Consider the following 24,905-nt stretch of genomic DNA (forward strand, 5'->3'; position numbering starts at 1 on the left):
ATACATAAATATAGTCCACAACTCCATACGAAACGCAGAATTTAAAGCATATTTTAGCTTAAATAAAATATTCCCTACTCGACGCGTTTAGGCACTCGTTTCTAAAAGATAATGTTGCCGCGTTGGTGAAAGGAATTGTCAAAAATGGGGTTCGACATTGTTTTTATTGACGTAGTAATGTCATGTGTCTGCTTTATTTATTGTGATTTTGCTTTTAAATTGTTTTAATGACAAATATATTATTAGTGTAAAAAGTGAAAATGAACTTTATCCATATATTAATTAGTCTAGTTTTATTCTACGCCGAGAATACTTCGGTGTTATCTGCAGTTCACAAGAGTGCGGTTAGACAATGTCTTTATCAATAACAATGTATCGGTATGACGAAACATGTGTTCTAATGGTGAATGTGTTATGTTTTTAGGACAATACAGATTTAGCACGGGAGCCAGATGACAGACCCCTATTGTTTGCTACGCTCGGGGGCGGCATGGCAGCCGTTGACCAAATATCCGGGAATATTATATGGACTTTGAAAGATGGTAAACCATATTTAACAATTTGTGCAATATTATATCGATTCTTGTAATACGATACATCCGAGTGATAATAATTGCAGGAATAACTGTTGTAATTGAATCAGAAGCATCATAGTAGTTTTATGATTAAATTCATCATTAGAGTTTACTGACTTGTATTTTTAATAATCTTTTCCCTAAAACCTTGATCTAACAAATCGTGTTGTTTTGTGCAAAAAGGTGACTTTAATATTTAATTTGTGAGAAACAATCATCACTGTTTTTAACTTAAAATATTATTCTGTTCTTTTCATCAAATTGTTAACGACTTCAATGACAAACTGCTACCAACCTTACCCAGTGTTTATATATTATTATGACAGGATAATATAACGTCAACAACCCAAAAAATCATTGATTAATCAGTCATATTATAGTGGTATTGTGTAAATACATACTCGGTCATAAAAATATGTATAGTTTCAAGTCATTAGTTAAAAGTCTTAGTTGTAAATCACTCAACATTAATCTTAGTTATAAGCCACAAGTAATAAGTTATAAGTGATAGGAATAGATTAAATGCACAAATTAAGTTGTTAAGCCCCCTTGAGATGATTTTCTCACGCAAACGGCACTATACAAATAATCCAATTATTATTATTTTATTTTTTGTAGTTAATTTTTTCCTCTGCCTGCTTATTGGCATGAATACAGTTATAGAATATTGCATCTGAACATGTGACTTAGGAGGCGTGAATCTATTAAGTACTTATTAATCCCATTTTAATTCTGATAGTATTTTCTGATAAAGGCACGCTAACTAAGCTCCGTCGTAACCTCCCACTTTTCATAAATGATGCATGTGACAGAAAGACAGTTTTACAATGCAGCTCTCAGCGGCAGGATCATAATAAATCTGTTTGCATGTGAAAATGCAATTTTCTTATAACCTTACTAAAAAACATTATTCAATTGATAAACGACCGTGTATGTGAAAACCTTACAATTGAAACGTAAAATAGAAACGGGCATAAAACAGTTCAAGGAAAGATATTTACAATGCTTATCCAACCAAAGGGGGTTATTTATCTGTTGTATAAACTTGAAATAATAATAATTTCTCATTGAATTTCGGAATTATTCCAAAGTATTTAAAATGTTCTATATATTTCTTAATTTTAAAGATGTCCTAAAAACAAATACCATTTTAGAAAAAAGATAAAATTACCTTTTAGATTTTAATATTTTAAAAATAATTTGATATTTAAAAATTGCAGTATTTTAATTTCAAACATGAAAAAAAAGCTTAATACAAACATTTTTTATCAAAACAGTTGAATAAATTTGATAATTCTAATAACACCGTCGTTTTGTTTGAGGAATTTGAAAGATAACTATCACATTTAATAACTAAAAAAAATCATAAATTTTGTCACAATATAAATATTTTTTTAGATTTGTATCTACCTACACATGCATAAGGCATTAATGTTTTTAAACTACATCACTTTCATGGAAATTTTATTAAATTCACAATTTAAAAGTAACTTTAAAAAAATTATGAGTCCGAAATAACCTTGCCTTTTCCGATAACATGAAACTATATTCACAATATGACATTATAAACCTGTTAACCGGGCGGGACGTATAAATACGTCAAACGTAAATAGTATCGGGTAGGGGTAGGACGTATAAATACGTCCTTGAAATATATGTTGCGCCCTGGAACGAGCGGGACGTATATTTCCGAGCATATCACACGGAAATTGAGTTTTTAATTTTTACATCTTTGTAATTTTTTAAACCAATGTTTCTCTTTTATCTGTGTGCTTTTATTTATTGTTCTGTAATTATAACCTTTTTTATATATTTTTTAATTTTTATAATTGTTTGTAAATATTCTATTTTTTTAATTCGATGTTTTCACTTTTTTTGATGGATAAATAAAAAAAAAAAAAAAAATGAAATTACGTCCACCGGGCGTGACGTATTGATACGTCCTAGTGAAGGAGTTCGCGCCCGTTATATGATGCGTAATTCAAAACTGAACTCCCCGGTTAACAGGTTAATGGATTAAAACCAACGAAAAATGACATAAATAATAGCAAATATATTGAATTATACTAATGTAATAGTGAATTTGTTAATTTGAATAGAAATTATTAACGAAAACATGATTTTAATCACAAATGAAAAATTGTCATTCGCGGGGAAACTGAAGAACATGGTGCATGCGTAAAAGTAGCGCATGAGCATAAGTCTGCCAAAGTGCAACATTGTCAGTTCTTCGTAGCGCAGTTAGAGACATTTTTTATTTAGTAATTCGAAATAGAAATTGTACAGTCTTTGTGCAATGTGTTACAAAATGCGATTTTTTATTAGTAAAGCTGTTAGTGTGGGTAAGCGTGTACAGCAATGTAACAGCCACTAATACACCTAAACAAGTGTTTATCACGGCATGTTATAATTCTCTTCACACTAAGCTGATTGCATCCTTACATGAAAACAATCTAGTAGTTTATTGAATCAAGAACTTTTTCCAGAGCCCGTGGTGAAAGTGCCCAACGAGAACGAGCGTTTCGTACCACAGTTCTTGCCCGACCCCCGGCACGGCAGTTTGTATATGTTCGGCACGCATTCAGGGCAGCATCACGTTCTGAAGAAACTGCCCTTCACCATCCCGCAGCTGGTGGCTAACGCGCCATGTAGATCCAGCGACGGAATACTCTACACTGGAAAAAAAATAGACACATGGTTCATGATCGATCCCAAAACGGGGATAAGAAAACATATTCTGGGTATTTACCTGATTTTCTAATCAATTCAAATTAAAGCATTGGGAGGGAAAGCTTTTTCCTTTCTTAAATAAATGTCAATTAATGTCAATAATGTGACATTAAATGTCAATAATGAGACATTAAGGACGGGTTGTTTCGGAGAATTTGAACAATTCATCAAATTTCAACGTTCATTTTCGGGTTCTGTGAAAGACATATTCAAGTTCTGTTTTTATATCATTGTAGGCTAGTTGCTTGACAAAACTGAAATAAAAACAGAACTTGAAAAAATCTTTCACAGAACTTGAAAATGAACGTTGAAATTTGATGAATTGTTCAGATTCTCCGAAACAACCCGTCCTAAATAAATGTCAAGGATTTTTTTCTATTTTAGAGATAAGGTAAAATATTTTAATTTTTTTAATTACTTTCCATGCTTTTTTTTCCTTATGGCAACTTTTTGGTCCATGTGATCCACACTAATTCCATTTTCAAATATTTTTTAATTATTTTGGAGAAAATCATGATGATGCTAATTAGATTAACTTTCTTTGTTTGTGTTTATTGCAAGCATGTTTGTGAATCACAATTTTTTTCATGCAGGTTACGATAGAACACATCCTTTCGAGGGTTCAAAAGACAACACATGTCCCATTGACCCTAAGAGCGCCATCTATGTAGCGAGGACAGAGTACAATGTCCTCATGTACGACTCTAAACATGAAAATCAACGGTGGAATGTCACATACTTTGATTATTCTTCGCACACCATGGGACAAGATATGACCAATAACTATGGTAAGAATATTCATTTTTCTTATAAAGAAAAGCCCAATTCAGAAGTGTTTTTTTAAAAGAATACTGAAACCTCATGTATGTCGTAAGATACATATAAAGATGTAGACTTTTTTGGTTATAAAGGTTAATGGATGGAATTGAGTGGGTACATGTATTAGACAATATTATCCAAAAGGTGATTAATCTTTGTTGATCAATTTTCCATACTACAGCTATAAATTCATTTGGTAAAGTTGTTGAATTCCGCTGCATGCAAAGGCTCTTTAAAAAAACAACATTTGGTTTCAACTTAAATATCTAATGGAGACAACTATTTAAGTTGGGGGTTTTTTTTGCTATGGAAATACCACACAAGAGTTCCAACTGCTCCCAACCGTCTGTAGCCAGTGATACTGTGGCATCCTCAATTGGGGATGAATATGCTGTGAGGCTGAAGGTAACGGGGAGGGGTAGGAGATGAGGAAGAGGAAGGTGGGGGAGTACCTGGATATTCAGATCTGGTCACCAAACAATGGCTAAAGCCATTTCAAGCAAAGTTTCAATTCTGAATGGTGGTCTTGCACCAGGGCGATACTAAGAGTATCTTCCACTATGGAAAGTGCTGCAAGCATGCTACATAATATTTTTAATCAATAAATTGTGATATAACACAAATTAATCAAATAACAAATAACAAGTTGAAATGAGATCCCTGAGGCGTATGTGTGGTAAAACTATGTTTGATCGTTTGAGGAATGTGGAGATCCGCAAAGAGTGCAAGGCTGATGTAAGCGTAATGAGTAAGATTAAGAAAGGGACGCTTAGATGGTTTGGGCATGTAGAGCGAATGAGCGAAGATAGGAGTGTAAGGAGGATATATGATGCAAATGCGAATGGTAGCAGAAGTCGGGGACGCCCGAGGAAGACATGGCACGATCAAGTGAATCAGATACTCGAGTCGGGCCATGTCAAGAGTCAGAATAATAGAAGAGTATGTATGAGACGATGTATGAATGTGAATGAGGCAAGAAGTGTGTGCCAAGACCAAGTTGTTTGGCGGTCCGTCGTCTCTGCCTACCCCTGCGGGGAAACGGCGTGATGGTTAGTTAGTTAATCAAATAAAATTTACTTGCGCCCTCCGGGATTTGAACCTGCGACCTTTGGCTTGCTAATTGAGAGCCTTACCCCTCGACCATGGAGGTCGTCAAAAGGCCGTTAGGTAAACATCCACAAAATAGGTTGTTACAGTGTTAGTTTGGAATATTTTAATAATTTATGCCTATTTCATAACCTTCGAACTTAACTTTGATTGAGAAAAAATGGAACTTTAATATATCTTTTACCATCTCTCATGCGGGGCCTGCCCTGATCCAAACTGTGCCCGGCACGAGTAAAATTTTAGCACCCCTTGTCAAAACCAATAAACGCGTAGTTAGGTGTAATCAATCATATTCAGATCGTTTGTATTTTTGTGTGGCGCCATTTTGATGAAAAATAATCTCTAGTGTTAGAACTGTTAGATTTTAGGTATCATCAGCTCCTTGGCACCATAGCAATATGGCGCCCGAAGCGGCATGCTCCAATAGCACCCGCATAGGGCCGGCTCTGCTTCCATGACATAAATAGTTATTTCTTGTAGTAATTTAGTTCAAACCAAGTGCTATTTAATTTTTTTTGCCTATCAAGCGTGCAGCGGAATTCAACTAGTTTATCGTTCATTTTTAAGGTCATTTTAAAGTAATAAATCCAATATGTAATTCTCAGTTGAGGTTAAGTTGTAAATCCACTATCTTGAAATTTTCTACGTACTTGACATTCATTTGTTTCTAATCAATTTCATTAAAAAATCAAACACATTCAACTATCTGCAATTCGTAATTGGTACCTACTTAACCTGTCTCCTTTATTTGACCGCATAGTATTATAATAAGTGAATATGTAATCATTTTCACTTATCTATTAATGCATTTGTTTGTATGAATCAAAACTTCTGCTTACTACCAGTATTCTTTATAAATCGGAAATGTGGAGAAAAGATTGAATAACACACATACCGTTGCGATAGCATTCCCATACACCATACAGACAAGAGGTGTCTCATAATGTTTCTATTAATTGCAATGTATTTCAGGCATCGTACATTTCACATCAACCTCAAACGGGCGTGTCACGTCGTTTGACAGGAAAACCGGCGAGATGGTCTGGTCACACGACATGCAGTCGCCCGTAGTGGCTGCCTATATCCTGGACACAGAAGGCCTCATTGCCGTGCCGTTCAACACCGTCGGAGATGATACCATGGACCATATCATGGAGGATGTTGCCACGCCGACCCATGGGAGGGGATTCCAACATTCCAATATAGAACTATTGTAAGAATTAATTAAAAAATTGAAAACATAAGTCACTTTACAGAAAGGTAACATTCATCATCGCACTAGACCAGTGATTGCCAACGTAGGCAATATCCGGGGGTTAAGTTCCAGGGGGCGGTGGTTGCCTCGAGAGCAAATGGGGGGTGGTGAAAGGCTTTAAGGGGGGGGTGAAGGGTCGAACAATATAAAATTAAAATCATTCTCTTAATGAATTCATAGAAGTCATAATAATAATAATAACATGGCATTTATATAGCGCAGTTTAGTGTCATTTCACTTCAAGTGCGCTTAACTACTCGTATAACAAACTTAAAAAATGGTAATTCAGTATTAGTGGTTCTTAAAATTATTCCTACAGTGTGCCTTACCCAATACAGATCTAATATGATAACACTAAATACACTGTTTATACAAAGTGATGACAAAACTTAGAATTACAATAACAGCAGGACAGGAAAAAACAAGAATATTAAATCTAAAACATAATATAAAACAGGAGGAAGTTTTTTCTCAGAAATGAGAATTTTCTGAGCAGACACTTTAAATAGGTTCTTGCAAAGGTATAGGCAAACCTTTGCAAGAATCTTGCATATGAACCATTCAATTAGTTACTAAGTATTTTTAATGGATTAATAGTATTTCTATTTTTTTGATAATATTGTTGAAAAAAACATTTATTTAAATTTAGAAAGTAACATTTCCGGGTAACCAATAATCTTAGAATGTTGAAAATCTACCCATTTCCATAATAATAAGTGTAAAATTTGGCTTGTGTAATGATGAAGGACTAAACTATATAGTAGTAGATCAAACACGCAACGCCCGACTGAGAATCAATAACTACCACGCTACCAACCGTTTTGTCTTGATATTTCAAAACATTTAACAATCATTTAAAAAAAAATTCATCTGTGGTGCTTTTTCCGTATATGTATGCGAAAAAAGCGGAAAACTTGAAAAGTGGGCAGTGTGCTAAACAAGGTTGGGAACCTCTGGACTAGACGCTACATGACAGGGTAGGACTCTACAAATGTTCTTCATCAGCTCTGGTAACCTAGCCATTCTTCTCTAGTCAGACTCAGACTTTCCCATTCTGCTTCAATCTTCCACGTAGTTAGTCCGCCACTAAAATAAGAATTGTAAAAAATTGATTCTGTATTTGCTTGACCGTTAATTTTTTTCGTTTTCTGTACAAGATGGTGGCCATGTTTTATATTTAATATTATGGTACCTACCTGCCTGAAGAAAGTTTGAAAAAAGATTTTCCATTGAGATGTGACGTTTCTTTTCACAAATTGTATAATAATTGCTTATTTGAAATAATGTTTTTACATAAAACAATATGGTTTATAATTAAGTAGGTAGGTATAAGTATAAGTTTGCATGCGAGATCTATAGTATTTGCTTCATACAATAATTTCCTTCATTCGAATTATACATAGTTTTCTACAGATATTACGCCCGCCAAACCAAACACACACATTTATTATGTTAGTAAAATATTTTTCCTAATCTTTGTAATTTTTTTTGTATCAGCCCGTCTCTTTACGTCGGAGAGCACGTTCACGGCTTATACGCTCTGTCCTCTTTGGTTGATAAAAACACCATAACCATATCAACCGATGATCCCCAACCGTTACTGCTAGAAGGACCAACAGAGAAAAACAAACACCGCGATGGCACCGATAATCACTACACAGTCTACAGGAAAAAGATAAACGTCCATTACAATCTCAACGAAGAAAATACGGAAGCAGCGAAAGGTTATCTGTTACTGGGTCATTACTCAGTTCCTGATTACGCAGAGACCAATCTGAGAATCTTAGGCAAACTCAATGAACTATCGATCCCGGTTAAAATCGCCACTGATAACAAATTAAATAACAGACAGATCAAATTGATAATGGGACCCAGCGAAAGTAATGATGGAAAATGGCTGGAATTGACAAACGGTTCTTCGCCGGAAGTAACATTAACTAACAAAGACAAGTCTGTTATAGTTGATTCTCCAAACGACGATGATGACGGAGTGAATGAGACAAAAGGTTCTCACTCCGTCGGAATACAAACGGATTACCAAGATATAAATGATAAACCAGTATCTTTGAAGTTGTTCTACAAGCAAGCGTATCTTTGGATAAATCAACAGGAAAATATTGGCCTGAAGTTTTCTTTGATTATTTTGGTCGGAGTGGTTATATCAATGTTTTGGTATCTTCGAAATCAGGTTTGTTTATCCTTATCAATCAATTAAGTTATGATTTTACATTTAATGATCATGTTTATGCTTATCAATTAATGTTTATTAGTTATATTTAATGTTTTCAAGCTTGTGGCAGCTGGTGCAACATTAATGTATTTTATTATTATTATTGATACACTATGCATACTCAGGCCTAAGGCCTATTTCCAATGTACTCCTCATTTCTCAAAATGATAAGATTTTATACTAGCTGATGGGTACCCGGCGTTGTTCGACTTGTCTCTACTTTAAATAAATATAATATGCATGTGTTATATCTGGGTGGCCACAGACCTGGAAAACCGGGAATTATCAAGGAATTTTACCGAACCGGGAATTATCAGGGAAATGTCAGGGAATTTTAAAATATTCTTAAAATATCAGGGAATTCCAACAATAAAACGAAATTCGTTATTTACGATTTGTGAAGTCCCAAAGTTGTGTTTTATTACTTTTACTTGCGGCCTGTGTAACAAAAGATATGCCTACAAAGACAAACTAAATAAGTAGGTATTTTTTTATTATTATTTTCGTAAATAGCCCTTGCAACACAATCATGTCGTAAACCACCCGCCTTGATTTTTACCCTATATTATGTAGGTTCGAAATCTGTAAAGAAAAAGCTAGCAAAGTTACAACAAAGTGTCAAAAGGGTCGGACACCCAGTACGGTTGTAATAAAATTTAAAGATCATCATTATCAACATTTTTACAAAGTATCAATACAGTAGAACCTTGTTAATTCGAAATCCACGGGACATCAAAAATCAAATTTCGAATTAAGGAATTCCCACGTAATTCGAATTTTTATGAAAAAAAAAAATACGCCGAAAATCGATTTTCTCGGCCGCCTCTTCAAATCCGGGTGGTATTTTAGTTGTAAATTCGTATTAATACCAATTATTTCTTTATTTTCGCGGCCGATTACCGTAGCGGCGGGCCCTTTAAATTCAGATATTCGCAATAAATTCGTAAAAATGCTATATATTTACGCGTAAATCGAGATTTCGCTGCCGATTTCGGTCGCGGCCTACCCTTTAAATTGAGATATTCGTAAAAATACGATATATTTCCGCGTAAATCGAGATTTCGCGGTAATTTTCCGTCGCAGCCGGCACATTATTTCAAATATCTGAATTTAAATTCGTAAAAATACGATATATTTCCGCGTTAAACGAGAATTCGCGGCCGTATTCCGTCGCGGCCAGCTCTTAAAATTCAGATTCGAAAAAAATTCGCAAAAATACGATATATTTCCGTGTAAATCGAGAATGCGCGGCCGATTTCCGTCGCGGCCGACCCTTTAAATTAAGATATTTCATGTAAATTCGTAAAAATATGAAATATTTCCGCGTAAATCGAATTTTATCGGCAGTTTTTCGTCGCGGCCGGCCTTTTAAGTTCAGATATTTGAAGTAAATTCGTAAAAATATGTCATATTTCAAATATGAAATTTTTCGGCCGATTTCCGTCACGCCGTATTTTTTAACTCGGATATTCGAAGTAAAGTTAGTAAAAATACGATATATTTCCGCGTAAATTGAAATTTCGCGTCCGATTTCCGTCGCGGCGGGCCCTTAAAATTTCAGATATTCGAAATAAATTCGTAAAAATACGATATATTTACGCGTAAATCGAGATTTCGCGGCAGATTCCGTCGCAGCGGGCCATTTAAATTCAAATATTCGAAATAAATTCGTAAATATACGATACATTTACGCGTAAATCGAAATTTCGCGGCCGACCCTTTAAATACTATATTTGGTGTAAACTCGTAAAACTACGACATATATCCGCGTAAAACGTATTTTCTCCGCCCTTCAAAATCGGATATTCGAAATAAATTTGAAAAAATACAACATTCCAGTGTAAATCGATTCAGATTTACACAATAATAATACTAATTAGGATGATGTATAACCACGTAAAAATACATTTTTCGGCGTTTTACCGCCACGGCTGACTTTTAGATTCAGATTTACGAAATATTATGATTTATTTTCGCAAAAATCAAATTTTTTCGAATTTCACGAACAAATTTTCGTGCGCGGAGAAAAATAAATTTCGAATTACGAATTAACGAATTTCGAATTAAAAAAATTTTTGTTTGAAAAATTTTTTCTGCGGTAATTTTTTTGGCGAAAATTTCGAATTACGCGTTTTTTCGAATTATCGGGGTTCTACTGTACTTACTTTTGTTTATTTGTCTATTTTTGTCTGGTCTTTTCATTTGTACACAAATTGTCTTCAGGCGAAATATCATAAATTTGTAATAAGTGTATTTTGTTTTGAATAGATCATTGCGGTGCAAAGAAATAATAAATGCTTTAGATGACGGAATTCCTTTTATTTATGTATCTGTTCTAATTTTCTGGCGTAGATGAAAATCGTGTTTCAAAAATAAAATTTTGAACGATATGTCCTTTATACCAAATAAAACATATCAGGGAAAAATATAGAAACTGCCCTGGAAAACCTGGAATTATCAGGGAATTTTGAAATCCGTTTTTTGTGGCCACCCTGTATATATATATATAAACCTTCCGGAAGAAATTCTCTAAATGATAGTGAAAACCCTATCAAAATCCGTTGCGTAGTTTAGAAGAACTAAGCGCACAAACAGACAGACGCAGATAGCGACTTTATTTTATATTATTTAGAGATTAACCCAACATTGATATTTAAAAATGCTGCATGTGCGACTTCGACGATTCCTCTACATTATCCTTCGACATTCATTGATTCATTTTAATAAGATTATATTATACTCATTATGACCCCATTTTTTGACACCATGTTTTGTTTAGTATTTATTAGGATGATTTATGGGAAACACTGATAACTGTTTTTATATGACTTTGTTAATCCAGACAAATTAGCCTTGTTTCAGAGATAGATCACAGACAATAATAATATCTTCCCTACCCACTACCTACAGTAGTGATGTGACACACTTAAAAATAGTGATGTGACATATCTTATCCCTATAGCATGAAAAAGTCACCAGTTGCCACCGCTTATCACTCATGTTTTAATGCATATCAATTAATTAAGTCTTAATGTAATGTTTACGCTAGGACTTTTCTATCAATTACATACATACCTTGCATAAACATTTTTACGTAATATACATTATTTTACTACTCAATAAATTTACAAGCAAATTTATTCATAGTATCGAGCATTATCGTAATAAAAATGGGGTAGGTACTTAATAATTTTCCTCAAATTTGATTTTGTTCCGTTTTTGAAAAAATACTTCACAAAAGTAAGAGCGGATTTTGACAGATTGATTTGTGGAGGAAAAATACATTTTGGGAGAAAATAGGAGTAAGGTTCAAAGAATGTTTTTATCGTTTTAAACTAAAGTTTTGTTTGGCACAAAGGTTTGTTTTTTACATGCATATTACGTCAGTTTTATTACCAACTCTATAATTTTTTTTATGTTTCCAGATCCGTGAATTTCAACAATTGTCCCAGAGTGGCTCGAGAAATTCTAATTCTTCAAGCACCAGTGGACAGATAACCGCTTTACCAGAGGATCTAGAAAATGGCTTGATCAAAGTCGGGAAGATTATATTCGATCCTGAACAAGTCTTGGGGAAGGGCTGCGAGGGAACTTTTGTATACAGGTAAAAAATAAAATAGTCAACAAATATAACATGCAGGTAGCTAAAACCATTTAAAGCAGTGTTTCAATTTTGAATGATGTTCCTTTAACAGGGCCATAAGTATTTTCTACCCTCGTAAATGAATTCATGTTTATTTCTTAACTTTCAGAGGAAATTTTGAGAATCGTGATGTGGCAGTAAAGCGATTACTTCCCGAGTGTTTCACTTTTGCCGACCGAGAAGTCGCCTTACTGACGGAATCTGATGCTCACGCTAACGTTGTCCGATACTTTTGCATGGAACAAGACAAACTATTCCGGTAATAAAAACTTTTATTATTAGGATTCACTTTATCTATACTCTCTGGTTATATCGCACTCAGAAGCAGTGCGGTCAGATATTGAGATCTGGGCCCTGAGAAAGCTGGTCCTGTCTCTCAAGACAGTTGTATTAAATTTTTATTTCAATGTTTACAAACATTTTTGCTGCCTGTCGGCTGAGAATTTGAACCCAGAGATAGGAGAACCCAGGACTTTCTTATGAAAGATAACTGAAAGATCAATATTCCCTACAATTGTGCATACAACCTTTGTAAGATTCTGTAAGTTCTGAAGACTACAATGGACTGGCCACGTGGATAGAATACCAATTGGGATAGAAAAGTATTGCTGCTTGTAAACAAGCAAGATAAATTGCCTGTTAATGCCTATTGCCGAACAATTGTCTTGGCCATCAATAGTCTTGCAGGGCAGGTGTTGGCCATCAATGTTGTCGTGTCCCGTCAAAATTGCCATAAATTTATTGGACAAATTCACAACACAAAAAACTGTCTCCTGCAATAACTCCACCAAACTTGTTGAAAAAAAAATCATGAAATTATTTATTCACATATCGCATTCAATATTATGACAGTTTTGGTAGCGGTAGGTGGCTAACAGAGACGTAACGAGTGAGAAGGAAATTGATTTGGTCTGACAATATTATCATAATATCGGTAGGCAAGTGATCTCACTCTCAAGAGGGCAATATGCCAACAAGAATACGCAATAATGCAATTTTGACTGACAATATGGAAATACCTTGACGGCAAGAATTTTTTGTGAAAAGTTGCTTGTTTGCCTGTGAACCATTTATCGGATAAACAACACTTCAAGTGGTTCGTTACGTTTGGTGACTTAGCAGGGATGCCCAAGTGGGGTGAGGTTTGTCCGGGTCTTGGTGATAGATGCCTCGGCCCACCTGCTGCATGGCAGGCCGGATTGGAAGAGACTGGGGGTTGAGGGTGACCTTATGACCTCTCCAGCACGACTCTTAGAACATCGCCTTGCACGCATTGGGGGGGATGGATTCATAAGTCTGTCACTCCTGGACACACTGAACCCCAGATTCCTGCCCAATCCTCATACCTTTTTCCTTCCCAGAACTTCCGACTTCCTTTCCTAAAAATACCCTCCATACATCATCCCCAAAGATGACAAATGGTTTTTATAGAGCAATTATTGCAAAGATTCTTAAGTGAATTAAGGTTTTACAAATGTTATAATTTCATTTTATACATTTCAGGTACATTGCACTAGAACTCTGCGCAGCCACATTACAGGAATATGTTCAGAAAAAATTGGGAGAAGCCTATAACATTGGTCCGTTGGAAGTTCTACAGCAGGCCACTGCAGGCTTGGCACATCTTCATGCTTTGGACATAGGTAAAGTCATGTTTATCTGCTTTAAAGCAACAACTTTAACAAGCATCAATAATAATCCTACTTATCGTGCTGAAGTCATAATGAAAATCCATTTATTTAATTTTAAATAAAAAAAATAAAATTTATTTAATTAATATTACACAAGGTGCCGGGAAACTCCTATAGCCCAGCTACACTACTCGCGAAGTTGATCGAAGTTGACCGAATACGATAGTGTGGGCACGAACTTCGCTTCGCTTCGGGCATCTTCGCTTCGCTTCGCAAGACTTCCGATTGTTGTCGGTAAATGCGCCCGAGTCAAAGGACTCGAAGCGTCACGGCATAAATAAACCAATCACTGACTGGTTGGACTGAGTTACTCGCGAAGTTGCGAAGTGTGTGGGCACGCACTTCGAACTTCGTCGAGGACTTCGTCGAAGCGAGTAGTGTAGCGGCCGCTCTAGTACAAGCAGAAAACTGGCGAATCTATACCACATGGAGTAGTACATTTTTTTCGATTTGAGCATATATTTTTTATAGGCTATATTTATATTTCCAATAAGGTAAACAAAATTTTGGAGGCAGAAATATGCTTCAACGCATTTAAAAAAACATTAAAGAACTATTATTAACCTGTAAACTGATTTTTTTTTCAATTTTGATCTATAAAATTCCAATTTCGTACGCGATTTACTCAAAGCTCAAATCAAAATGCACTTCAAATTTAATGTAGGATCACCAGTTTCCTGCTTGTGCTACGAGTTTTCTGGACACCTTGTATATTTATCCCTAACCGGTTATCGGATGGAAAAATGCGTCGAGTTTCCACTGCTGCCTCGCGGGGTCAATCCTCTGCTAGCTGAGTCCTCCATCAGTGCACAAGCAACAGTTTCCGCTTATAATGATGGTAGTAGGAGTTTTTAAAACATTTTCACGTTATATCCCGGGAATGTTATAATTAAAAAATATATAATAATCTATCACAAAAATGCTAAATATATTTGAACGGTATGTAATTTATTTGAATATTTTCAGTGCACCGTGATATAAAACCGCACAATGTCCTGCTGTCTGTTTCTACCAACAAGAGTCCAGTGCGCGCCATGATATCCGACTTTGGCCTCTGCAAGAAGTTGAACATTGGGAGAAACAGCTTCTCTAGGAGATCTGGGGTCACTGGAACGGACGGATGGATAGCTCCAGAAATGATTAAGGGAGAAAGAACGGTAAATTAATAAGCAGTTTGGGAGGCGGGTCTGGGTACCGCTGCCCCGGGAACCATTTATTGGATAACCAACAGTTCTGTCGTAGGTCACCCCAAGTGGTTCACTCTATTTAGTGACTTTCGGGGTTGCTCAGTTCATGGGGTGAAGTTTGTCTGGGTATTGGCGGTGGACGCATCTACCCACCTACTCCGTTGCAGACTGGATTGGGAGATACTGATTAGACTTCTCAGCAGGACTCTCTCGACTCATGACTTTGCACCGCAGTGGGAGGAATAAATTCATTCACCCACCCTTGATATCCTTTTCCTTTCCAGAACTTCCTCTCTTTCCTTTTCTTAAAATGACCCCCCACATAGCATACCTAAAGGTGACATAGGCCTCCTGTGTGGAGTTAATGAAAAATATAAATTATAAAATTGTTAGCGTTTTGATATAAAACAAAGGTAAAGATTTAATTTATTTTTTATGTACTTACATAAAATTTTTGTTATAAATTCATTTGAATTATCGATTGTTCAAAAATTTCTTGGTTGATATTCACAAAACATAATTTTATGATGATTGTATTTGGCCAAGTCATTATATTACAGCAATAACAAATAATTATTTTTAAGTTTAATTTTTATTGAGTTGTTGAATCTACGTACACATATCACATTTCTGGCGGGTATGTTTTGCGCTGGCGCTACACTGTCTCCGGGCGAAAATAAAGGTCCCACGTGAATTTCTTTAATTTGTTTCATAACGCTATATCTTCGAAAATATTTTGATAAGAATTTCTACTACAAGCCATAAAAGTATTACACGAAAATCTAATATTATTTTAAATGCAACTCAATTGACCTTGTAATATGTTTATTACGGTCCACCTATCGGTATTTGCCTATACATACCTGCTTTCTTTAAATACGCCCTACATCTTTCGCTCGCTTGCACATAGGAGTTGAGTGCGGCGGAACAGAGATAGAGAATCGGGTTTGTGAATTCGAATCGGGTTTTACGATCATAAAAACCCTCATACCAGGAATTGAATTATTACAATAACAAATAATATACTATCCTTTTGTTGAAATACTGATGTAAACGAAAGGCACGAATATAAATATAAAAAGAAGACTTGCATTACGATTTGATAATTATGTACGTATAGTTGGGACCTTTACAAAGAGATTAGTATATAATATTAATATAAAAAAAATTGAATAATTCCGTCTTTTCTGCCATGAAATGAGGCCAGCACAATAGTTAGAACTACCCTTCCCACCGTTAAGTATCAATCGACCGAACGGGTAGAACTACCTTTCCCGGCCGAAGTGTGATATTATCTATGAATGTACATATATGTACACATTTCAAAATTATTATTTGAAGTCACTTTGAAGCATCAATGAATTTAATTACAGTTTAAGGAAGTTGAAATTTAGTAAAAATTAAATAAAATTTCATATAGGTATGTAAACTTTTTTTTTTTTTTATATTATAAATTAAAATTTTTTGAAAGTTGGAATAAACTAATATTAAGCCAGAGTTTACTTGTTTGGTATGAATTTTTGTTGCCAGCTCTCGTCTAAAAACCCAATTTGTCCTATGACAATTCCGTAAATAAAATTACAAATCTGTATATCTTAATGCTGCTCAAATATGTATGTACTTCAGAATTTTTATTATTATTATGTGTTTTTCTAGTCATAAAAACTATGGGTGAGATTTAAAATCTACTTCAAAGCCAAAATAATTTCATAAGGTTATCATTTATACTTGTTTCAGACAACATCCGTGGACATATTTTCCCTGGGTTGTGTATTTTATTATGTCTTGTCAAATGGGATCCATCCATTTGGCGACGTTTTAGAAAGGCAGGGGAAAATACTAAAGGGACGATACAACCTCGGCCAACTAGTGTAAGAAAATTAAATTGCACTTTATTTTTATTTTTTATTTAATTTTTTGTACAAAAAAATTTAAAGCATGATATTACAGTAAACTGATAAACTGAATATAAAACAATATTAGTAAAACATGTAACAGTAACGTAAAATAATATAGAAACTAGAACAATGCTACATATAAGACAAATCACTAAAACTACATTACCAACGCTACTCTAATTTGTAGGATTCAACAAAGTGCTGGTATAGATTACGCTTAATTCTATAAATGGAGTCAATTATTAAATCAATAGTACCCCCAAACTTGTTGCCCAGATCATGTATCCTATTGGTTAGTGAGTGTGTCTGATAGTTGGTTGTGTATGTATTGCAAAATAATGTTATATTTTGTCTTGTATACATAGTCGGTACATGGAATTTAATAGTGGCAACATTTTTATAAATGATGATATTTATTAAATCAAACATCTTAATTTCGGTTGTTTGTGGTGTGCAATAGTTATACCTGCTAGTTATATTTGCTTTTAATTTAAGTGTCATTTTGAAAATTGGAACTGATCGTGTAAATAATAATTTTAGATAATGCGATAAAGTAGGTAATATAATATTAATGTGTTAAAATTATCTTTATTGTCTTTTTCTAAATTGGATATTATAATATTCTGTGATTTCTCGCTGGTCTGTGTTAATGAATAATTATGTTTATTAAATCTGTTGGTAAGACTTCTTGAGTTTTTACTTTGAATTTTAGGATTTGATTTCCATCAAAATACATCATAACCTTTTGAAAAAAATAACGGTAGTAATTAAAATGAGTATTTTTTATCCATAACAATTCTTTTCGATTTTCTAGAAAACTAATGTATGGATTTATTTTACAGTGTGTCGATGCCAGAAGAAGAGGTTGACTTGACAAAGTGTTTGTTGAAATCTATGCTTTCGGCGCGGCCACCAGAAAGACCAACTGCAAAAGTTGTTCACAATTATCCCATCTTTTGGAACAAGCAGAAAATTCTGGCATTTTTACAGGTATTTAGTAGTTGATTCTGCTTAGTTTATAGGGACAGCCAGTTGTTTAGGCCAAAACCCAGGGAGCAGAAATAAATAAAGAAACTAATACTAATTTACTTCAGTTACACCATTTAATTTAATTGGGACAAATTCCCATCATGCAAAACGTGTCGCAGTAAATGCAGCAATAATTTTTTTCTTTGTTCTGTTATATATGTATTTAAATGTTTTAGGATGTCAGTGACAGGGTGGAGAAAGATCCCCCCGGGGGGCCCCTGGAGCTGGGAGCCGAGGGAGTGGTTCGCGGGGACTGGCGGGGGCGGGTGGGCAGTGCCGTGGCTGCAGACCTGCGAAAGTACCGCTCCTACAGTGGGGAGAGCGTCAAGGACCTGCTGCGTGCCATGAGGAATAAGGTAACACTAATTAATAAATACTGTTATGGTCCCTTCTCCAGATTCATTAATTTGAATGTATTTTAAGGTATTGTATGAACTACATAACAGGCCCTTTAACTATGTCATATTTAATATTCCTACCTTATCAAATGTACATACTGCATATTTCTAAATAAATAAAATAAAATATCTTCTTGTTACAGAAACACCACTACAGGGAGCTGACTAAAGAAGCGCAAGACAGCCTTGGCTCAATCCCCGAAGGTTTCACGCTGTACTGGCTCACCAGGTTTCCCCGCCTTCTGCTCCACACCTGGCTCCAAATGCAAATGTACAAGCAGGAGGATACCTTCTCGCACTACTTCGATGAAGCATACAACTTCAACGCACGGTACATCATCCAAGAGATTGAAATCAACGAACTGAACCGGTTCGAAACCGACCAGAGATTGGAAAACAACCATCTGTTCATAAAGAGCAGGAACTATTACGAATCGCCGAAACATCAGAAATATCAAAACGACGAGGTTTATTACAATAGAAACGCTAACACAAGCAACGTCCAAGATTGGAGAGCTAGGCCTAAAGACGAAGAAGTGATATTTGAAGATAGTAACATGTCTCCAAGACATTCCCCTGTTAAAAATCCACAGCAAAAAGATAATAGATTTCGAGACGACGGGAAAAAAGAAAAACGCAAATTTTCTAGAGAGATGAAAAATCCTCCACTCAGTTCTGACATAGCTGTGTCGCAAGGGGGAAGTGAGGGTCTTCATGTCCCTGTAGAAGCAGCTCCTGTTAATAAACCAAGAAATCGAAGGAAAAAGCCAGAGGAAGGTCCCATTCCTTGGATCTTGCCGAATCAGACGGGGGAAGTTTTCACCGACACGTAATTCATTTAACTTTTTTTTTATATTTATTAATTCACCTACATATTTCTGTTGAAGGAATTCTGTCACAAATTTGTCAAGATTTTCTAATACATAATGTTACAGAGATATTTAGTAACAATTTTTTTTTTTTTTTTTGTTTTTTTTAAATCCTCGAGGGTAAACTATATCGTATCATGTTAATCTGAAATATGTCAGATTATAGATTTATTTAATTCCGCTTGACTTCAATTTTTTTAATGTGTATATTGTAAACTTTTAAATGCAAAGAGAAAGCTTGGTATTTTCTCTTTCTAAAACTGTTTATATTATTTGTCTGACCGTAATAGAAAATAAGATGGAACAAGTTTTATGAGAACATTTCATTTGGTGGCAAATGTGACATAGCGTGACTCAACAGTCATTTGTTTTGTATATACGGTAAAATTTTAAATGAAAGGGAAACCTTGGTGTTCTCTCTATCTAAAACTGTTTATATTATATGTATAACCATAATAGAAAAGAAGATAGAACAAGTTTTATGAGGACGTTTCGTTTGGTAGCCTTGTGGCAAATGTGACATAACGTGACTCAACGGTTATTGAAGTTTGTGTATATGGTAAACTTTTAAATGTAAAGAGAAAGTTTTGTGTTCTTTCTTTTTTAAACTTTTTAATGTCATATGTCTGACCTTAATAGGAAAGAATATGGAATAAGTTTTATGAGTACATGTCATTTGGTGGCAAATGTGACATAACGTGACTCAACAGTTATTAACGTTTGTATATATGGTAAACTTTGGTTTTCTTGGTTTGTTTTGGTAAAGCTTGGTTCTCTCTCTCTTTTCTGAAAAGAAGATAGAACGAGTTTTATGAGGACATGTCATTTGGTGGCACATATGGCATGAAGAGAATCAACGGCTATTATATATTTCGTGTCAAAAACGCAACTACTGGACCCGACAGGCTAAATAAAATAATCGATTGGTTCTAATATCTGTATCCGAGAAGCATACGGATGCAACTCCAAAACACGTAGCGTTTAGGAGAGCTAAAAACCTATGTGTTTTTAGCAAATCTCTTAATAAATAAACTAGAGACCCGCCCCGGCTTCGCACGGGTGCAATGCATCATAAGAGTCCGAGTGACACATGTACTATCCCATCCAATTTTAGCACTTTGACATTGTCAAGCAGTAAATCTTATAGCAGTATATTTTTTATCAAGCAACTTCAGAGGTTCACGCAGTTTCCTCCCCTTCCGAAGTGTTGAGCTCACGATAATCCAAAACAGGATGTACTTTTCCCTTGATCCTTTGGATCATTAGAGGAAGGATACCGCCGGAGCTGCCCTTCCATGGTTTGAGCCAACCCTTGAAGATTCACCTCTGAATTTCTTCTTCATAAGCCGCCTCCGCTTCTGGTAACTTAGTGCTTCTATAGCACTCTACAGTGTTTGTTAGCTCAGCAGGGGAACCTCTCCAAACCCAACTCACCAGTTTCTTCCGTTGAATATAGCTCTAAAGTCCTTGTTCTTGACGGATATTCTAGCTGCCGAGGTTTCACCAGACTCGACACAATGCTCACTTTACTCATCTGGTCCACTTTGTGGGAACTCCACCCGATCGCGCAGTATCGTAACTCCACCCAGCTCTCCGATAACATCCATCCCTAGTATGACATCGACCGCACTAAATAGTTTTTTCGTCACCACGCAGTCAACCAGTAGTACAAACCCCACACCCAAACACCACGCACTACTATCTTGGCGACACCTCGCCCCTCACAAAACACACGACTGCCATCTACATCAATCACATCGCAGCCAGGACTTTGCACACTACAGAGCCCACTCATCACCACCGTGCGAGAACACCCCGAGTTAACGAGCGCTCGCACCTTCCGTCCGTTGACTGTAACTGGGATTATGGGAAGCGCCTTTAGTCCTGATTCAGGAGAGCTGCCGGCGCACCAGTTCTCCTGCTGCCGTTTCCCTTCTCACAGTGCCTGGCCAAGCGCCCTTCTTCTACGCAGTTCCAACAAACGACACTTTTTGACTGCTCTGAACAGAATTTCAGCCTTTGTGGCCCACCGCATTTGAAGCAACGCTGTCTTGCATTTACATTTTTTCCGTCAGAAGGAGCAAATTTCTGTCGGCTCTGAGCCACCGCCATGACAGGCTGATCCACGAGCTCTGCCATCAGAGCTCTACCACGGTCCACAATGGTTGATAACTGCACTGACTCTACTTTGGCAGCGCGCGCAATTCGCGTGACACCATTGATGGCAGACATATTATGAATCCCTTCTTCAGGAGAGCATCGGACGTAACACCTGCTAGCCTAGCCAGCCTCCTCAGATCTGTCATGAATACATTGACAAGTCGTCATGCCATCTGCGCCTCACAAATTTTTCATAGGCCAGAAATGAATTCGTCCCAAATGCATACACCAGCGCATTTTTTATTGCGTTGCTGTTTCTTTTGTTTTCTGCACTAAGTTCGTTGTATACAGCAAAGGTAGGTCCCTCCAAAAACATCGGGATGATCGATGACACATCTGTTATTTCCTTTAATTTAAAAAGAAGCTCAATTTTGGTGAGCCATTCTAGATGTCGCCCTCGCCATCAAAACACTAACAAATCCCCGAGTTTAATATTCAACATATTCGGCCTCTACTAATTTATTGTTATGCCTCTGCGGTTGCGTTCACCGCTTTTACAGTAGTACCTGCTAATCACCACATGCATGCTGCTCGATAGGTATTATAAGTAACTCCTTGTACAGTTTTGATGTGTGCAAAAGATGTTGGGTCTTTTACAACATGAAGTAACGTTCTTAAGTAAAAACATTCGCTGTTGGATGGCATGAATTACATAGACCCTCCCTAGAGTATTAGTTTTTTTAACTCCAGGAAAGCCGTCAACTGGATTACCTTGCTTTCTCTGCTATTTGACAGCTGGATTTCCCTTTCTCCTTCGTTTTTGTCATTAAGATGTACCAAATGCATTCTTTTTGTATTCTTTGTACTACGACCTGTATTCAAACTATGTACTACGTTTTTGAGACATAATTTAAATACAAAACTGATAAGGAAAATAAACGAAAAAAAGAAAAGAACTAATGTTCGCAATATTCATAAAATAACAACACTAAAATAAGAATAACTTGTTTTTCATCGTTGAAAACCAAATAATATTGTCAATAAACAACCCAACACAGAAAGCTCCATTATACTTGTTAACGCAACAAAGATAAGTACTCGCCGCGGCTTCTTTTGTGCATGTGGCAAATAGTTTTCTTGCAAGTGATTTTTCAAATTGCAATATCTTCTAAGATATTGGTTTAAATTATATGTTGTACGGCAATTTTCAACATAGCTAACATATTTAATTGGATAAAAATTAATATTTTATTGGTCAAAATAACACACAATGTATGTAAAATATAAAAATGAATACTGTGGGTTATCCTTAGAAGATAGACATATACCACCTTAAACTTTTCTGTAGGCCTTTTTAAGATATACAATTCCGTCGTACATTATTTTGATGTATCTTTTAAGGTTTAGCCAGCGTTAGCAATGTAAGCACCCGAATATATATTTTTTTGACTTGATTACAAAACGTCGACTTTTCTATACTTTTTAAAAATATAATAAGCATGTATTATATATATAAATCTTCTGGAAGAAATTCTCTAAACGATAGTGAAAACCCTATCAAAATCTGTTGCGTAGTTTAGGAGATCTAAGAGCACAAACAGACAGACAAGAAAAGCGATTTTATTTTATACTTATTTTTAATGATAAACTAATTTTTATAAGACAAGGTTTTTACGCATAGCACAAAGGATAATAAATTATTATAAGCAGTAATTAGTCACCTGTAATATCAATACAAATTGAAAATATCTCCCAAGTAAAAAGACTAAATTTAAAAATTTCCCACCAGATGGCGTCTAAGTAAAAAGACTAAAAAATTAAAAATGTCCCACTAGATGGCGTCTAAGTAAAAAGACTAAAAAATTAAAAATTTCCTACTAGATGGCGTCTAAGTAAAAAGACTAAAAAATTAAAAATTTCCCACTAGATGACGTCTAAGTAAAAAGGCTAAAAATTTCCCACTAGATGGCGTCTAAGTGAAAAGGCTAAAAATTTCCCACTAGATGGCGTCTAAGTAAAAAGACTTAAAAATTTCCCACTAGATGGCGTCTAAGTAAAAAGACTAAAAATTGAAAAAGATGGCGTCTAGTGGGAAATTTTTAAATTTTAGTCTTTTTACTTGGGAGATATTTTCAATTTGTATTGATATTACAGGCGACTAATTACTGCTTATAATAATTTATTATTTTATACTATTTAGAGATAAATATTGTTTTTTTTTTTTCAATTGTCAATCAAAATATTTGTGGAAATAACATAAGGTTTGCTAAAAACACAGGTTTTCGGTTCTCCTGAATGTTTCGTATTTTGACGTTGCATCCATATGCTTCTCGGAACAGATATATTATGTAGGTTAGCAATGAACATAATTGAAATGAACAATTTTTATAATTAATTGCTCGTTTTCTATATAGATATTCAAAATTGATAGAGTTTTATTATATTTGTATACTTAGGGTTAAGGGCACAATGTTACAAAAATATAAATATGTACCTATTTATACTGTTACGTACAACTTGTATAATATGCAATAATTGAAACAAAGTATTATTGGTTCTGCCAAATTTAGAAGGACTGGAGAGGGATAAATCTTTTTGCAACTAACCAGTGTCTAATTATTGGTTGTACTTTAGTCAGAAAATATATTACTGCCTATATGTATATTATTTCATTTAGTAATTAGAAAATACTATTTTTTATTCTTCTCAACTCCGGTGTCATATTAGGCTATTATGTATTAATGTAAGTTCTTCATTTCTGTAGAGTAATGATTCTAATTAATATAATAGGCAATGATTTGTCATTGTAAATTTAGCACTTTATAGACAGTGACATTACAATACATCTAGACCGGTTATTGTCTCACAAAATTAACAGAAACTGTGGCAAGTAACAAACATTCTGCTTTCCAGTAAATTCTTAATTTAAACGTTGTTCATAAATGACAAAGATAGACATTCAAAGAATATGTTTGTATGAATGAAATGTATATAGGACTGGGCGCCTTTTTCATATTTAAAAGTTATACCACATTCATATCACGTGTATGATTGAGATGACAAGATATGCTTACTCACATACACTATGACGAATACGGAACGCTGTATGACATTACCTACTGCCAGTGTGCTTTCCTTCTTATATACCTGTTTTTGTTGCTACATTTGCCATCACATCAATAACACAATCAAAGTGATTGTGTTATTTATAATAATAAGTAATTTGCCTTTGCCGTGTTTTGCAAACACTTTCTCGTTACACACGAGGGCATTTTGGCACTCATTTATGCAATTTGTTTAGAGATAGCACATAAAAAACTACTAAATTGAAAGTACGACAATTACCGTATCTTTTGCTTGCCACTTTTGAGATC

General features: G+C 35.2%; 1 protein-coding gene across 1 annotated transcript; it reads left to right on the top strand.

The window, feature by feature from the left end:
• The first annotated feature begins 150 nt into the window (after window positions 1–150).
• Window positions 151–23,607, top strand: LOC149419051 (serine/threonine-protein kinase/endoribonuclease IRE1-like). Its single transcript, XM_089638093.1, has 14 exons — window positions 151–344; window positions 425–542; window positions 3,062–3,316; window positions 3,899–4,093; window positions 6,204–6,444; window positions 7,984–8,674; window positions 12,142–12,320; window positions 12,469–12,618; window positions 13,863–14,002; window positions 15,017–15,207; window positions 16,975–17,108; window positions 17,978–18,125; window positions 18,341–18,520; window positions 18,706–23,607. Exons 1-14 carry the CDS (start codon window positions 261–263, stop codon window positions 19,393–19,395), a joined length of 3,396 nt encoding a protein of 1,131 aa, XP_089494219.1. The 5' UTR covers window positions 151–260; the 3' UTR covers window positions 19,396–23,607.
• Window positions 23,608–24,905: the final 1,298 nt, after the last annotated feature.

Source organism: Hesperophylax consimilis, chromosome 12 (genome assembly GCF_061612785.1).
Source record: "Hesperophylax consimilis isolate HC1 chromosome 12, BYU_Hcon_1.0, whole genome shotgun sequence".
NCBI classification, from domain to species: Eukaryota; Metazoa; Arthropoda; class Insecta; order Trichoptera; family Limnephilidae; genus Hesperophylax; species Hesperophylax consimilis.